Source organism: Pyrus communis, chromosome 5 (assembly GCF_963583255.1).
Source record: "Pyrus communis chromosome 5, drPyrComm1.1, whole genome shotgun sequence".
NCBI classification, from domain to species: domain Eukaryota; kingdom Viridiplantae; phylum Streptophyta; class Magnoliopsida; order Rosales; family Rosaceae; genus Pyrus; species Pyrus communis.
This window is the reverse complement of record NC_084807.1, coordinates 29,881,014-29,898,293: the sequence shown is the minus strand read 5'-3', so window position 1 is coordinate 29,898,293 and position 17,280 is coordinate 29,881,014. Positions and strand designations below refer to the sequence as shown.

General features: G+C 39.3%; 2 protein-coding genes across 4 annotated transcripts; both read left to right on the top strand.

The window, feature by feature from the left end:
• Positions 1-1,452: 1,452 nt before the first annotated feature.
• Positions 1,453-6,255, top strand: LOC137733810 (RNA polymerase sigma factor sigA). 3 transcript variants are annotated; one of them, XM_068473002.1, is made up of 10 exons: positions 1,453-1,690; positions 2,153-2,991; positions 3,405-3,603; positions 3,722-3,814; positions 3,902-4,030; positions 4,201-4,254; positions 4,335-4,412; positions 4,532-4,594; positions 5,349-5,461; positions 5,563-6,255. In XM_068473002.1, exons 2-10 carry the CDS (start codon positions 2,285-2,287, stop codon positions 5,582-5,584), a joined length of 1,458 nt encoding a protein of 485 aa, XP_068329103.1. In that variant the 5' UTR covers positions 1,453-1,690; positions 2,153-2,284; the 3' UTR covers positions 5,585-6,255. The 3 variants fall into 3 exon arrangements, with proteins under 3 accessions (XP_068329103.1, XP_068329101.1, XP_068329102.1); XM_068473000.1 differs by having other exon boundaries at positions 1,454-1,690; positions 5,558-6,253; XM_068473001.1 differs by having other exon boundaries at positions 1,454-1,690; positions 2,130-2,991; positions 5,558-6,253.
• Positions 6,256-6,634: 379 nt separating this feature from the next.
• LOC137733811 (maltose excess protein 1-like, chloroplastic) lies at positions 6,635-9,710 on the top strand. Its single transcript, XM_068473003.1, has 9 exons — positions 6,635-7,129; positions 7,450-7,626; positions 7,788-8,078; positions 8,197-8,286; positions 8,572-8,673; positions 8,744-8,862; positions 9,041-9,103; positions 9,214-9,275; positions 9,436-9,710. The coding sequence occupies exons 1-9, from the start codon at positions 6,839-6,841 to the stop codon at positions 9,516-9,518; spliced, it is 1,278 nt and encodes a 425-aa protein (XP_068329104.1). The 5' UTR covers positions 6,635-6,838; the 3' UTR covers positions 9,519-9,710.
• Positions 9,711-17,280: the final 7,570 nt, after the last annotated feature.

Here is a 17,280-nt window from a genome sequence, read left to right as displayed (position 1 = left end):
AGAAAAGAAGCCAAGAATCAAGGGTCGAATCTAGGTGATAATAAAGCTAGATTCAGAATCCTACATGAGTCAAAACTAGCCGAAGCCTATTCGGATTTTATCAAGGAGTTCTGGTCCGAGTGGAAATGTACTTCGGCCATGAGGAATTGCCACTATAAATAGAAAGGGGAATGCATCACTCAAAGCCCTCCAAATAAACACCCAAATCTACCATGTGCAAACTCTTGCTCTGCCCGAAACTTGTCAAACACCTTGAGATATTTTTATTTTACCTTTTTCCACCAACCATCTTCAGTTTAGATAAACAGCATTGTGTTGGTAATTGGCAACATCTTTAGTTTGGATAAACAGCAGTAGAGCCGTAAAATCAACCCACCGAGGGTCACATTCAGTTTGGATAAATAGCACTGCTTCGAGACCGATTGGTTATCTATCCAAGTCTCAGTCAACAAGGATTTCCTGAGTCCTTGTTGGAAGAGGTCATCTCATCAACCTTCTCAGCTAAGTAAGGTGTTACCAGGTTACAACGTTCGGCACACTAAAAGCCAAGCCTATTTTATGATTGGACATTTACAAGTGCATTTTAGAGTTCGGCACGCAGACGACCGAACTATATTTACAATCAAGATACATATTCTTTCAAGTACTTGTGTCCCTGCAGTATGGTACCAATTCGGTGCACTTATATTCTCACAAATATAATTACAGTCATCGAACCCGGTGTTGACGATTCGTGAGCTTTACAGAACTAGCAGCCTTGTCTTCAAGCTCTAGAACTCGAAGGCCGATACGTGTTCCTTCCTCGGCTGTAGTTGCAAGATTCTAGTCATCAAAGCGCCCAACCCAACATCAACATTCTTTTACTCCCCGTCCAAGCTTAGTCAACGAGTTGACACGCCTAGCATTCGACCGAATGATGTATTTATTTTATTAGTTATTCGGCATGCTTGCCACGTAGGTTGAATAGTTTTTAGGGTCAACAGAATGTGAAATAATTACATGGTTATTTATATTTTCAACATAAGTAAGTATTTTATATCCCGTCAATTAAGGAGTATTCCGGCCAACAAAACATGTAAAATGATAATCCTTAAGGCACTGTTATCGACGTTTCTACGTCCAATGTAAAGTATACTTAGTTACTCGGTAACGTGATGATCCACATATGCAGTTGGGTAGTGAGCCCACATCATAACTACGTTTCCACATTTGCTGTTGGGTTTGTTTGTTTGGGCTCTTGGAAGGAACGCCTCATCATCCATTCGTTCACTCGCTCACAGATGAACAGACAAAAAAGAAAAAAAATCCAAATATAAATGGCAGGTCGCTGACCACACGAAGCTGGACTCAATCTGCTCCAACCAATAGCATCCCTCCGTCCCATATCTTTAACAATAAATGGACATTTTCTAATTTTAATTTATGACATTATATAATAAACACTAGAGAAGGAAAAAGAAAATTAAAGGGATAAAAAAAAACATTGATTTCATTAGTATTTTGTACAGAGGAAGGAAAAAGGAAAGAGTTTGCATTGTTGTTGTTATTGTTTGGTTGTTGAGTTCACCGTCGTCATTTTCTTTCAGTGTCTTCTTGTTTTGCAGCTGCTCAACAACAAAAACGATATCCTTCCTTCTCCCCTTCATTCAGTGTCTACCGCTGAAAGAGAGAGAGAGATTCAGTCAGTCAGGTACGCTACGTGTCCACTCTTCTTCTGATTCAAATCTCTCTTCTTTCCTATTTGAGATTGATAGAATATCATATGTATATGTATATGTGCCTGCGAGCTCATAGCATGGTTGATAGCTTTCAAGTAGGTTTCAATAATGGCTTGCAATAATTTTAGTTTATTTTCTTCTGTTTCAACTTTCTATTCATGGCGTCATAATAGCCTCATGGGGATTGGATTGGATTGGATTGGATTGGGGGATTGCAGTTTTAATTCAGTTCCACATATACATACATACTTGCTCGCTCTTGTGCTTTCATCCAATCCATCGCTTTTCGCTTTTCTGTTCTATTTTACATGAATGTATTCTTCTGTTTGTTTGTTCAGTCATTGCCTTCAACTTCATACTTGATATTACTGATAGTAATACTGATAATTCTTCTTTGTTTACTAATGCAAGCCTTGCTAAATGATTTGTGGCAGATCCTACAACAACTCAACAAATCCGCTCTTGCTCTTTGGTTACTCAAGCTATATCTACATACATACATATTCATGAAATAAGAGAGCAACTGTTACTGTTATGGTAATTATTTACACACAAGGAAAAGCCATATGATGGCCATAGCTGCTGTTATTGGCCTTACTACGGGGAAGAGGCTCTTGAATTCCTCCTCCTCTTATTATTCAGATGTCACAGACAAGCTCTTTCCTCTCAACGACCATGCCTTCTTACATTGCCATTTCTCTTCAACAAGGAATCTTGTCACCGCCAGAAAGTCGAATTCCAACTACACCAGTTCCAGATTTTCATCTTCCAATCGAGCTGACCACTCCAGTAAGGCTCTCAAAGACCAGGTCAACGCTGCCTCTGCTCCTTCCTCAACCGCACAGCAATGGTTTCACGACTTCAATGACTTGGAGGGGGAAAGCTCTGATCTTGAATATTCAGTGGACGCACTTCTTTTGCTACAGAAGTCTATGCTCGAAAAGCAATGGAATCTTTCCTTCGAGAAAAAAATATTTACGGATTCAACCATAAAAACAGCTACTAACAAGAGGATACCAGTCACTTGTTCTGGGGTATCTGCTCGCCACAGAAGAATGAGTAATAGGAGGAATGCTTTCAGCTTAAACCGTTGTTTAACACAACCTAGCACCAATAAGTCTTTGAGACCAGTCATCAGTCCAGAGCTGCTTCAGAGTCGTTTAAAGGGTTATGTGAAGGGTGTTCTTAGTGAGGATTTGCTGACTCACACTGAGGTTGTGCGCCTGTCAAAGAAAATTAAAATTGGCCTTTCTGTTGAGGAACATAAATCAAGGTTATAACACTTAATTCCTTTCCATATTGTAGGATTCATAAGTAATGAATATAAGTGGGTCAATGATGTCCAGGACAAGACATGCAAAGTGATCACAGTACAAATACCGAAACATTGATTTATTGGCTAAAAACTAGATATAAAGCTCGAAAGTATATTGTTTGCCAAAACCCTTTTCAACTTGCCAAGTTATGTAACTTCTTCCCAATAAGCGCGTAGTTCTTCTTTTTACAGGGTGAGGAGTGTGGGTGTATGTGGTAAGTAATTGGGGTGGAGTATACCTTTTTCTTACTGTTTTAATTGATTACTCTTCCGAGTAAGTTGACCTTTATGGAGACTGGTTTCTTCCGAAAGAAAAAGTTTTGTTGTTATCTGGTTGTTTCTAATCCTAATCCTTGCATTTGGATCTCCAGACTGAAGGAGAGACTGGGATGTGAGCCCTCTGATGAACAGCTTGCGACTTCATTGAGGATTTCCCGTGCTGAATTAAAGTCAAAGTTGATAGAATGTTCTTTGGCAAGAGAGAAGCTGGCAATGAGCAATGTTCGTCTGGTCATGTCCATTGCTCAAAAATATGATAATATGGGCGCTGAAATGGCTGACCTAATCCAGGTTATTTTTTCTTTTCTTACTTCATATATGAGAGCCCAATATATAGACCCAAACAACTGTAACTTTAGACAGAACGTGATTGGAATCTCATATGCGAAGCTCATTGTCTCTTATGTAGGGCGGGTTAATCGGACTATTGCGTGGGATTGAAAAATTTGATTCTTCAAAGGGGTTCAAAATTTCTACTTATGTTTACTGGTGGATACGTCAGGTAATGCCAATATTTCCCCTTGAAATGATAGATGATTTTGACTGATTGGTTAAACTAACGCTGGTTACTTTTTCCTTATATTCTCAGGGTGTTTCAAGAGCACTGGTTGAAAATTCCAAAACCTTGAGACTGCCAACACATTTGCACGAGAGGTTAGGTTTAATCAGAAATGCAAAAATTAGACTGGAAGAGAAAGGAATAACTCCATCAATTGATGTAAGTCTTTTGTTATTATCTTCAGATAGCAATTGCTTTGCTCACAAGAAATCTGTGAATATGCTGATGCCAGCAACATAAGTTTCAAATGTTTTTTTACTTACAACGACAATGTTGATTTATCACTCCTCTTGGCTGATATGTGCTTCTTGTATTACGTTCAATAACAGAGAATCGCAGAAAGTCTGAATATGTCCAAAAAGAAAGTTAGGAATGCTACAGAGGTACTAAGTGCTTGTGGTATTCTGTTTTATTGTATTCTTATGTTATCTCCATGCTGACCATGGAGTTTCTTAATCTGTAGGCAATCAGCAAGGTTTTTTCACTTGATAGGGACGCATTCCCCTCTTTGAATGGACTTCCAGGAGAAACTCATCATAGTGTAAGTGTCGATTACATCACCTCAATTTCCGCCATTCCAGTTCAGTAAAATTTCTATTCCTTGCTTGTCAGTTTTCCATCTCGTAACTGACCATCTCCTTTTCGATTTTTCATTTACAGTACATTGCAGATAATCGCCTTGAGAACATCCCATGGAATGGGGTGGATGCGTGGGCACTCAAGGTAAGAAGAGGGACAAAAGAAACAACAGTAAAAGGAGATAGTTCAAGCATCTCCAGATAAAAAATAAAAAATATATATATATATATATACACACACATATATTAAAAGTTCCTTAGAAAAAAAAACAAATAGGTTTGATTTTAAACGATTCTTTAAAGCTGATTACCATAATCTGCTACATTCCTTTAAAATTAGTTGCATCTTAAAGGTTACTTCTTACCTTTAGAAGGAAAAAGATTTCACCTTGCCTCTCATATTTCAAGTAATAATGGGAGTTAAGAAGATAAAAAAGAGACAAATCATCATTTTCTTTGAATTTCCAGTAAATCTGGATTCCAGCACTGGGATTGGCATCTAGCAGATTGGACTCTAAGAATACTCAATACTCATCCTTTTCATTTCCCTTCAGAATATAGGTAGTTGTAGTCACACTGAATTAGTAGGTTTATGTGTTTAAAAAGTAAATTGAGTCACATAGAAAACATAAGGCGAACCAACCTGTAAATGTAATAGAAAAAAGGCTTTACTGGTCCATTTGTATGATAATCCTGTAAGATTGGCATCCTAGAAATGAAAAACATTTATGGTAGAAAGGAAATTGATGATTAATATCCTCTTAGGTAGTAGGTACATTTCTAGTTACTTGTGTGTGACTCTGCACATATGTTGTGTTCGCATGTTTTGGAAGATTTGATGAAATTCATGTCGCTGATTATGAATAGTTAAAAGATTATAATCTCTGCATGTATTGCAGGATGAAGTAAACAAGCTCATAAATATGATGCTTGGGGAACGGGAAAGAGAGATCATCCGGCTTTACTATGGTCTGGATAATGAATGTCTTACATGGGAGGACATTAGTAAACGGTGAGTCCAAATCAGGGCCTAACATCCATCAAACTACCTTAGTCTTAATATCTTTTGCATCACGTTGATTTGACTGTGTTATAATGTGAACTCCAGTATAGGATTGTCCAGAGAAAGGGTTAGGCAAGTTGGACTCGTTGCTCTAGAGAAACTGAAACATGCTGCAAGAAAAACCGAGATGGAGGCCTTGCTAGTCAAGCATTAATTTTGTCTCTTGTATTTGAGAGTCCAGAATGAATGAATGTGTATATACAGAACAGAAGAGGACGTACGAGACAAATTGTACCTTGAAGTTGTTTCAGGTTTGAGATAGTATATATAGAAGAAGAAGATTAAGAAAGCAAGCTCTCTCACTTCACTAGGTAAGAGCTCATGAGCTGCTGGAGCCCATAATTTTTTGTATGTACGTATTATTATCTTTGGAGATAAACTATTACTATCCCGGTTAGTTACGTGAGGGTTCATGTTTCTTTACTTGAGTTGTGGTAAGGAACTAGTAATTATCCCCGGGGCCTTGATTGAGGGAGGATGATTCTCTCCCCTCCTACTTGAATAATTACGGTTAAGTCATGTCAATATCTTACATTGATTTTTTTTATAAAGACAGTAAGACAAAAAACAAAATGTGAGAGGAGGGGATAAGAATAGGAGGAGAAATAATCTTACTCCATGATTGAGGCCTGCTCCTCCGCATATATCTTCTTATGTACAAACAAATGTTGATGACAAGTCTGAAATTCGAAATAACTTTCTACTTCGATATGGTTTTGTAATTTACATATTGAACTCTATACACTCTCTGCATCTCTCTAACTTGGTTTGGTAATTTGAACGACTTCATGGTAAGTGGTATTTTGTGACAAACAAAAGTTTAGTTCAGAAATTAGATGCTAAAATGTCGTAATGACAAAGTTGAAGTAGTGAAATGTCAATCCTAACAAAATTAATGCGGGATACCTACACGGCTACCTCTAATATATTTTAAGTATTTCAGAATCTTGAAATCTGAGATAAAATTCTTCAGGTGATTACTAATTCAGAAATTTTGGATCTGCAAAAGTTTATGGGATCTAGCTCCACTTGCCTGCTTAAAACTTACGTTTTGCGCTTGTTCGCTCTTCACGCACATGGAAATATCACATGGACATTGGATTGGATTGGATTGGATTGGACAATATCATGAGTTTCATAAGTTTATGAGGTTAAGCAAGTAAATACAACTTTCCACGTGTCGTCTGGAGATACGCACAAATGCCCAATCTCGACGCTGCAAGTTAATGAGCTTCCATTTCCAATTTTTCCAAATTTCCCAAAGTCCCCAAGATCCTGTGAGTGAGTGCTGGAAAGTGTAATCAAATCAAATCAAATCAAATATCAATGGCCGAGAGTCTAATGGTGGTGCCGTACTCCTCCTATACACTTGGTCGTCCTCCTCATCCTCGACTGCAACAACATCATCTTCTGAAATCCTTTCCCGCCTCTTCCTCCTCCTCCTCCTCGACGATCCAACACAACACCAACCCGAACACTCTCTCCGTCTCTTCTTCCGCGGGCCAAGGCCAATGCTTCTTGTTCATCTCTTACCATCCCCTCCCTTTGCGTTTGCCTTTGCAGCGCCGCTCAACTCTCAGCGCTCTTGACTCCGATGTCCCTCACCCTCTTCACCAGGTACTACTACTTGTGCTATCTTCTCTCTCTCTGTTCATCTCCTCATCTGTAACTTAAGCGATGCGATGCATATATTATGATAACAATTTACCCGTTGTATGTATAACTGTTTGATTCTCTCTCTGACATGACATGATGTTCATAGATTTAAAACTCCAATAATTAGTATTATCATTGGTTATTTGGTCTTAATTGATCAATATCATATACTGTGTGACTGTCAGCCCCTTGATTTGGGTCAAACTCAAACATTAACATACATACATTCTGATTGCTCAAAATTGAAATTAACAAATCGTTTTCCCCATTCTCGGGAAAAGGGATCAGTGAAATCCTCGAGCAGCAAAACTAGTTTCGAGCAATGGAATTCGTGGACAGCAAAATTCTCCGGCGCATCAAATATCCCATTTCTGTTACTGCAAATGCCTCAAATCTACCTCAATGCCCAAAATCTTCTGGCAGGAAATAAAGCTGCCCTTTTGGCAGTCCCATGGATGGTAAGTTGGTAACACACTATCGCCAATTTGCCACCCCCTTATAAGTTTATTAATGAGGATTGAGGAGGCTGCTTACTGCTTAGAACATGAATATTTTCTGGTTATATTAGAAAATAATCAACCATAGTAGCCTAAGCAAGGGAGGAATGCTGTAAATGCAGGGAATGTTTACTGGTTTGCTTGGAAACCTTTCCCTGCTTTCATATTTTGCAAAGAAGAGGGAGAATGAGGCCATTGTGGTTCAGACACTGGGTGTAATTTCCTTATATGTGGTTTTTGCACAGCTTTCCATGGCAGATGCGATGCCTCTACCTTACTTTGTCATTACCTCGATTGTTGTCGCAACTGGTCTTGTTTTGAATTTCTTGAATTACTTTGGTTGGCTTAATGCTGGACTCTGGCGCTTCTGGGAGGACTTTATTACTGTTGGTGGTCTATCGGTTCTTCCTCAAGTGATATCTCTCTCTCTCCCTCTCTCTCTTAAAAGTCATGTCTTTTTCCATATTGGTAAGCAGGGCGTTGAAAAATTGCTCAATTTTACTAATCTTTTGTCTACAATTATGATTATAGATTATGTGGTCTACGTTTGTTCCATATCTACCCAACAGTATCTTGCCTGGTGCATTGGCTTTTGTTGTAGCTGTGGTGGCTGTTGTTATGGTAAGATTTTTTTAATTGTTTGGTTGAAATTGTTATGGTAAGTTTTATTTACTCTCAAAAAACTTTTATTCTATTACTTGAATCTTCACATAATCCATTAAGGTTAATGGGAAACTGTTTTAAAGTTAACCTCTTGTCTTTAAAATGAGTTGTTCTGTATTTATCATCTGAAAAGAGAACTACTTTTTTTCCTTTAAAACTTTCTCTTCTTTGCAAAATTAAGATAGAAATGCAAAGCCATTCTTTTTTGCGTCTTTTTAAACATGGAGCTGCTAATATTTGCAGGCTCGAACGGGAAAACTCTCTGAAGGTGGCATAAAATTTGTTGGAGCAATATCTGGATGGACAGCTACACTTCTCTTCATGTGGATGCCAGTTTCACAAATGGTACTATTTTAGAATTTCTATTGGTAATTTTTTTTCATTAATCTGACCACCATTAATGCTTCCTGTTCAGTGGACAAATTTCCTAAATCCTGACAATATCAAAGGTTTATCAGCTTCCTCGATGTTGCTTGCAATGATTGGAAATGGACTTATGATCCCACGCGCACTTTTTATTCGTGATTTGATGTGGTAATTATCTTTCTTTTTTTTCTTTTTCTTTTTTGTCAATGTGGTAATTATCTATCTCCGTGACCCTCTTAAACTGCTGCAAGACATCTTTGATGGTTGAACTAAATATTTGTTGATTTGATAATTGATACACACACACGTGAGTTTTAGTAAGAATAATGATCAACAATGACTGCAGGTTCACCGGCTCTACTTGGGCTTCTTTCTTTTATGGATATGGGAATATCGTGTGCTTGTATTGGTAATGGTTTCTGATTTTTGGTTCATCTTCAACTGGATTTTCTAATGTTCATTTTGGTGGGAATTTTGATCTCTACTAAGTAACGTTGGGTTATTTGTGTGTAATTTCAGGTTCAAAAGTATCAGCAAGGAATTTTTCTTAGCAGCGACAACGGGTTTGTTTTTGTGGATAGGTTTGTTTCTTCGTCCCTGCAGTGTAGTACTATCAATTTATACAGCATCCCTGCCCTAAATAAATGTATTTACAAAGAAAAATAATGAAATTTAAAATATGCTAAAGGTTGCTTACTCGTTGAACATAAAGAGCTCTGTCTGATATTTTTCTCCCAACAGGAATGGCTGTATGGAGAGATGCTGTTGTCAACGGATACGACTCACCCTTCACATCTTTGAAAGAGTTGGTTTCTGGATTGTAACTTCGAGAATCCGGTCGAGGTGATAATGTCAAGAAGCCCAAAAGATCTCAATGCAGTTGGCAACAGATAAGACGTGTTATAATATCTTACGATTAAATATGTAATATAATTCCAATAACTAATTAATAATTGAAAATCCAGGTCCTGTCTTTACAGTGACCTGCTTAGTAATTAATCTACGGTAGTTGTGGCGATGTCAGGTGGGGATTTACATTTGAACGATCCTAAACGGTAGTTTTGACCTGGATACGTAGACCAATTGCATCCACTAACATCATTGCTGTCGGAGTTTTTCTTCAATACGAGTTTATGGGGAAAATTTGTAGTCTTTCTATGGGAGGGTTGGTAGCTCTAAATTTGTTGTGCTTAGTTTGATCAAGCTAGTGGGCTGTTTTCGGCAGATCCATTTATTGGTCTCTGATAAGAGGAAAAACCTCGTATTCTGTTCTAGTTCTTATTAATGAACCATTTTTTTTTGGTGAAATTCGGGTGTGATTCAGATCAGAAGCAAAGATTTTTTAAATATTTTTTCAAAAAAATGATCGGTAAGTGGTTTAGTCATGGCAGTCCATTATTTTAGAAGTAGAAAGATTTATAGAGACATTTCAATCTCTTTCTAGTCATTATCGTGTGATTCACTAGTGATAAAAATTAAACTCGAAACATAACATGTGAAATATAAGTATGAAATTCGTTTCAAACCAGAGAACCACTCTGATGGTTTCGTTGGAGCAAGGCTGAGTAGTTATACTGTTACTAGATACATGAAGCTATAAAAGAAAATAAAAATCATCGGAATTAAACGACAATCGCATCGAAGACTGCTCGTTTTTTTTGGGTTCTCAATTTTATTTGGAATTATAAGTGATAGGACACAGAAGAGAGTGAAGAGGAGAGAGAGAGTAAGGACACAGAATATGAAAAAGAAAGAGGGAGGACAGAAGGCAAGAGATCAAATTTTCTGCACCTAAAATCCTCTGCAATCTCTTTGTGGCCTATTTAAGAGGTTGACACATGTCCAAAAATAAAATCTTCTACACCTATAACCCTCTGCAACCTATTTGTGGCCGATCTAAGAGGTTGACACTTGTCCATCACTAGCCATACTTTAAACACTATCAGCTAAAAAATGAAACGCGAAAACCCAGACCACCACCACGCGCAACCATCCCTCTCCCCCTCCTCCTCTCTCTCACCATTTAAATACCGGAATTGAAAACAGTGAACTTCGTCGTGCAGACAAACGATAGAGAAATTCAAAAACAGAGAACCCATCATCGGCGATCATCCACGACCCATCATCGACGATCCACGAGGACGAGGACGAGGACGAGGAAGAGCTTTGAGTTCCTTCGGCGACGATTCAATGCGGCATCGCTCTAGGACTCAAAAGATCTCGGGGCTTTGGTTCTTGACCTGAAACTAGTGTCCAGGCTCCACCGCGGGAAATCGAATTCGAAGATGATGACATTTCTGTTTTCGAACTCGCGATCCATCATCTCTCTCATTGTGTCGCCCTCATCATCGGCATCTGGACCCATCGTTGCTTTTTTTAGAAATTTAAGAACAAAGCTCCGATGTTCATAGAAATTCGAAGACTGGGACTGGATTAGAGGCCTGCAATTTTGTTTACGACGAGGGGTTGGGTGGCTTGGTGACTGAGGTTCATTTTTATTTTATTTTACGAATTATTATTGGTATTTTAAAAATATAAATTTACACTTTAAATTTTTAATAATTAAAAAAATACTGTATAGAATGAGATTTTTAAAGTATTAAGAATAATTCTTATTATTTTTAATCAATAGTAGACATAGTTAGACGGGTTTGTGGACAGATGTCAAATAAGGCAGGCCACAAGATGCCACAAAGAATTTTGGGTGCAGAAGAATTGGGCTCAGAAAGCAAAAAGCCAGTTTTCTGGAAGTAGGCTGTGATTTTGAGTTAAAAATTTTTTTGGAATTGAGTTGAATATCAAATGGGGTCTAAAAAATTTAGGGTTTGTTTGGTATATTATTTGAAATTTTTTATCATTTTTCGAATTTCTTAAAAACATTTCTTGAAATTAATTTTTTTTTAAATTTAAAAACTTAATTGATTTACGATTTAAAATTTTTAAATCTTACGACTTAAATTAAGCAAAGAGATCTAAAAATAAGAGGTCACAGAAGAGGGAGAAATAGCATAGAGGAGGAAAGAAGGTAAGAGATGATTAAAGAAAGTAGAGATAATTGAAGAGAGGAGGAAATAAAGTAGAGATGATTGAAGGAAAAAAGAAGAAGATAGAGGATTGAACAAGATAAAAGGAAGAGGAGTGAGATAAAGAACCGAAAAAAAGAAGAGGGCAGATTAGAGGAGAGATGAAAAAAGTAAAACAAAAAAAAAGGAGAGAGAAAGAATAAGAGAGATAGAAGAGATTTGGAGTGAGAGAGAGAGAGAATAAATAAGTTAGTTTAAGTTTAAAAACTCTAAAAACTTATTTTTTATGTTTTTAGAAAATATGCTATATTTTTTAGTTAGTCTTGAGTTCAATTTTTTTAAATAGTCCTACCAAACAAGTTTTTAAGGTTTAAAACTTGAAAATTGTTTTTGAATTTAAAAAGTTGGATTCAAATAGAGTACCAAACAAGGCCTTAAGTTTTAAATCATGCCATTGCACATGATCCAAGTGAAAAAGGTGGTCCAACTGATGAGAGGTGCTTGCAACGAGAGAGATGCTGGGATGAAGAGAGAAGAGAAAGAGGAGAGAGTACATGAATTGAATTATACCGGGTTTGCAATTTGGGTTTTTGGATGCGACTGTAACGTGAATTGTATTTTTCATAAGAGTAAATTTTAGTTGTATTTTTTGAACTTTAAGGGGATGTAATCAAACTAAGATTTTAAATAATTTTAAAAGTGATAGATTTGATAGGATTTAGGAGGATTAAAGACTCCTACAAAATTCATATGGATTTTAAAGAATTAGAATGGATTTAGTTTGTAGATTTTGGTGGATTGTGGTGGAAAATATTTTTTCTTCTTCTTTCAAGACTGACAATACAAAATCAAATCAAACTGGAGGTGCGAGGTGTGTGGTGCATTGGTGCCGCGACGGTGCGAACAAACAGTAGCAAGAGAGTGGTTCTAAGGCAAAGGGTATAGCTGCGGCAGATTGAATGGGTTGAGCAACATATTCAAATATGGGCTTTTGGATGGAGGCGCAGGAGGAGAACTCAAGGTTTGGGTTCGTCAGGACGTTCAAGAAAGGTGTGAGATGGTGGTGAATTTGTCCGATCACGATGCCAGTGATTAGATCGTTGGGAAGGGAATCAGAACAAGCACAGCGGTGGACAACAACATGGGCAGATGGAAGAGGATTTGAAATCCAAGGGGGTGAGGTTGGATTCATTTTAATTTTGGTTATATATACTTCTTGTCCTTAAATCCTACAAAATCCATAACTTATTGAAACCCTCCAAAATCTTAATTTTTTTTAATACACTTAGATTTAGATAGATTTTAAAATTCTTTAAAATTTTTTAATTGACTACACCTAGATTTGAATGGATTCTAAAATACTTTAAAATCTTTTAATTGACTACACTAGGATTTTAAAGTCTTTTAAAATCCTCTCAAATCCGAGTTTAACTACATCTCCTAAATCAATTATAGCTTTGAGTTCTCAAAATTTATTAGATATAGTCCTACAATTTGTCAAGCTATGAAGCATTTGTTTTTCCTTTACATTTACCGTTAATGTGCTTGTGTGGCAGTACAATGTGACCCACAAAAATAAAATTACGTTTGCCCCCTCCTGATCCGATCTTTCATCCTCCCCGTTCCATAATCTCCATCCCTACCCCACTCCAAGAGTAAACCACCTTCAATCTTCATTATTTGGGTAGACAGGACCTCGAAATTACGGTAGTGCTGCTCCATTCATCCCCGATTTGGGTTTGTTTGGGTTTTAAAAATCATATGCGACAAGTAATGGGGTTTATTTCCAGAGGGTTTGAGGGGAGGTGGGCGAAGCAAAATTGAGAGAGATGAAGTCAATTAGTGGTAATTACGGCATTTTTGCTGTTGTACATAGAATTATGTTTTTAGGGTTTTCAAATGTTATTCCCTATTAATGGGATGAGGATTCTTTTTGTTGGAATTCTAAGATCCTCACATTATAACTGTTCATCGTACTATAATTAGGTTTTCAAATATTATTCCTTATTATTGGGATGAGGATCCTCTATGGATCCCATCCAGAAAGGATCCTAAAAATCTTCACATCATGATCATTCATCGTATATCGTGGCGTTAGTTTTCGTTAATTACTATTTGTGTTTAATTTTAAATAAAAAATTTCTAAATGATTTATGGCCGCATGGGTACTATAAACAGTTAGGAAGTGAAAATCCTTAAGATCTCTACAATTTGGATATGCATCCAAATTCCAATTAATTTAGTTGTGGATCTGTTTGGGCCCAAAATATTTTGGTTAGGCCGAGCAGTCAGATGTGCTCGGCCTAAGGTAATAACAGATGCTATGGGCCGAATAATAAAACCCGGGCCAGCTGGCAGGGTCAGCCGAATCCTATCTCAAGAGATCCAGATAAGTAGGAAGGATTGAGGAAATCCTGGTGCGACCAGGATTCTCGACCAGCAAGAAATAAAGCCTCAAAAGGAGGAAGATTCAGAATCCCAGTGGGAGTAGGTTTGTTCGAACCAGAATCGAAATGGGACAAGGACTCCCAATCCAAATCAGAGGAGGTTTCAAGGAATAGGCCCCTTCAAATCATCATACAATTGCCCTGCGCAAAACCTCTCAAACACCTTGAGATTTTTCCTTTTCTTTTTCTGCCGACACACCTTCAGTTTGGATAAACAGCACTGTGGAAGCGCCCGGCGAGCACCTTCAGTTTGGATAAACAGCACTGCTGCCGCAGAACCAGCCGACCGAGAAGCACCTTCAGTTTGGATAAACAGCACTGCGTCGAGGTCGACCGGTTATCTATCTAAGTCTCGGCCGAGAAGGGTTTTCGAACCTTTATTGGCAGAGGTCACCTTGCTAGCCCTCTCGGCAAAGTCAGGTGTTACGAATCACATTGCTCGGCGTACAGGGCGCCGAGTGGCTTTATGATTGGATACTCGCAAGTGGGTTTCAGGGTTCGGCATTCTGACGGCCGAACGACGTTTACCATCAAGACCTACATCACGTTTGAGTATCTGTGCCCATACAGTTTGGTCTCGATTCGACGTGCTTTTACTCTCACGAATAAAATCATAGTGACCGAATCGGGCTCTGACGATTTGTGAACTCCGCAGAATTAGCAGCCTTGTCTTCAGGCTATAGAACCCAGAGACCGAGAGTGTTCCTTCCTCGGTCGCAATCGCAAGATAGAGAAGTCAGCAACGCGCTCAGAGCGACATCAGCAAATTTTACTCCTCGGCCGAGCTCGGCCGACGAGTTGGCACGCCCCGCATTCAACCGAAGGACATAGTTAGCTTATTAGTTACTCAGCCTGCGCGCCACGTAGGTTTTATAATTTTTAGAGTCAACATTTTGGCACGCCCGGTGGGACCTTTGTGCTAAACCTTCGGAGTTCATGACCATTGAGACACGGTCCACGAAGCAGAAAACAACCATGGGAAAGTCAACGACTGACTTGCCAGTGCAAGGCCTTGGGCAGGATTTGCACTCTACAAAAAATCCGATCACAGTTGCGCCGCCCGAGGCCACAAGTGTAATACGCCGAGAGAATGAAATCTGTCTCGGCGGGCAACCTCACAACCCAGCAGTCCCGAATCAAACGGCTGGAATGTTCATGGAAGGGATTGTGGAAGATTGTGACGACGATGGTGGAGAAGGTTCCGATCCACCAACTAGGACATTCCTTCGGCGACGACTGGAAGAACAATATCGTCAGGTCGAGCAGTCGATCGGTCAGAAGATGAATGATTTGCTAGAAGCAATACGTAGTAACAGCGATACACAGACCAGAATGCTCGAACTATTGGTTAGTAAAGCTTTCGAAGATGGCCAGGTCGGCCCACCTTGGCAGCTTTCGACGAATGTGCCAATACCAGCCGAGAGAGGGCCCGCCCGACCGCAACCAATCACCTTAGAAAGAAGAGGTGGACCAGGAAATAGATCCGAGGGACCAAGCCAGGGAGAAGAAGCCGCTTCCGTAAACATGACCGAAGTCCAGAGAATGATTGATTCGACCCTGAAGAAAGGGCCGAAGTTTCCAAAATTCATTCATCCATACCCGGCTTATGTAGAAAGGTTTGAATACCCACGAGGATTTAAGATCCCTGATTTCAGCCTCTTTGCCGGGGAGTCGTCTTTATCCTCATTAGAACATGTGGCTCGGTTCACAGCGCAGTGTGGAGACGTCAATAGCGACTTCTACAAACTACGTTTGTTTAATTTTTCACTGACAGGTTCAGCTTTCGCCTGGTACATTAATCTTCCACCCAATTCTGTGCAGAGTTGGGAAGAGTTGGTCGAAAAATTCCATGAACAATTCTATCGGCCAGGGATGGAGATATCCGTATCATCCTTGGCCAGGATGGCTCAAGCATCCGACGAGTCTCCAATGGAGTACTTAACAAGGTTTAAGTCGGCCAGGAATTGGTGCCGAGTACCACTCCCCGAAGTGGAGTTCGTCAGGATCGCCCTTAACGGATTAGACGTGGAGTACAAAAAGAAGTTTCTAGGGGCAAATATTCGGGATATGTACGAACTTGCTCAACATGTCGAACAATATGATTATCTGCTCCGAGAAGAAAAGATATCGAAGTCACCATCCCGGGGGACGTTGTATAAGAACCCCACGGTGAGCTATGCATCGGTCGAAAGTGAAGACCCTCAGTATGTTAGTGTGGACGCGGCCGAGATAATAATAGACAAACCTTATGTTTGCAAGGCTTTGGCGCAAGTAAATACCAAAGACGCCAAAACCCGTTTGACCGCCGAGGAAACGGGCAAGTCATCAAAAGTATACACTTTTGATATCACCAAAGCTGATGCAATTTTCGATCAGTTATTGGCAGCAAAGATCATCAAGCTTCGGCCAGGACATACTATCCCTAAGGCCGATGAATTAAAAGGAAAGATATACTGCAAGTATCATAATTCTAATAAGCATGCAACCAATAATTGTGTTGTGTTCCGGGACACAATTCAAAGCTGGATCGAAAAAGGAAAGTTGAAATTTCCGGAAAAGATGACGGTCGATGTTAATCCTTTCCCTTCGACGACGATTGGTATGGTGGATGCTCACCTTCCTAAAAACAAAGGGAAGGCCGAATACGTACCGGTGCAACATGTCCATAAACGGAATGGTCGCACAAGACTACAGCTCGATATCTTTTCGAATGCACCACCAGCGGAACAATCGGGGCCACCCGCCGATGAGCCTATGACAAGGTCAAGTTCCGACGAGGCTCATGGATCAAAGGTGTTATGTGACCATTGTAAAACACCAGTTGAGCCTGGGAGGAAGACATCTTCAACACTACCCGCGGCCCCTACAACATCGTCGACAGGGTTAAGTCCACGACATCAAGTGTTTGATCGACTTGGCCCACAAGTACGGCCGAAAGACCAGACCTCGGTTAGGCGGCGTCTGGATTTCGACGCACCTTTCTACAATGAGGATTATTACTCGCGCAATGCTAATAGTTCGGCCTCACCAGCCGATCGCAAAACTTTCAAACCACCAAGGACATCGGATCAACGCTGGTACAGTTACAATTCTCCGACTGGCTTATATACGGCGTT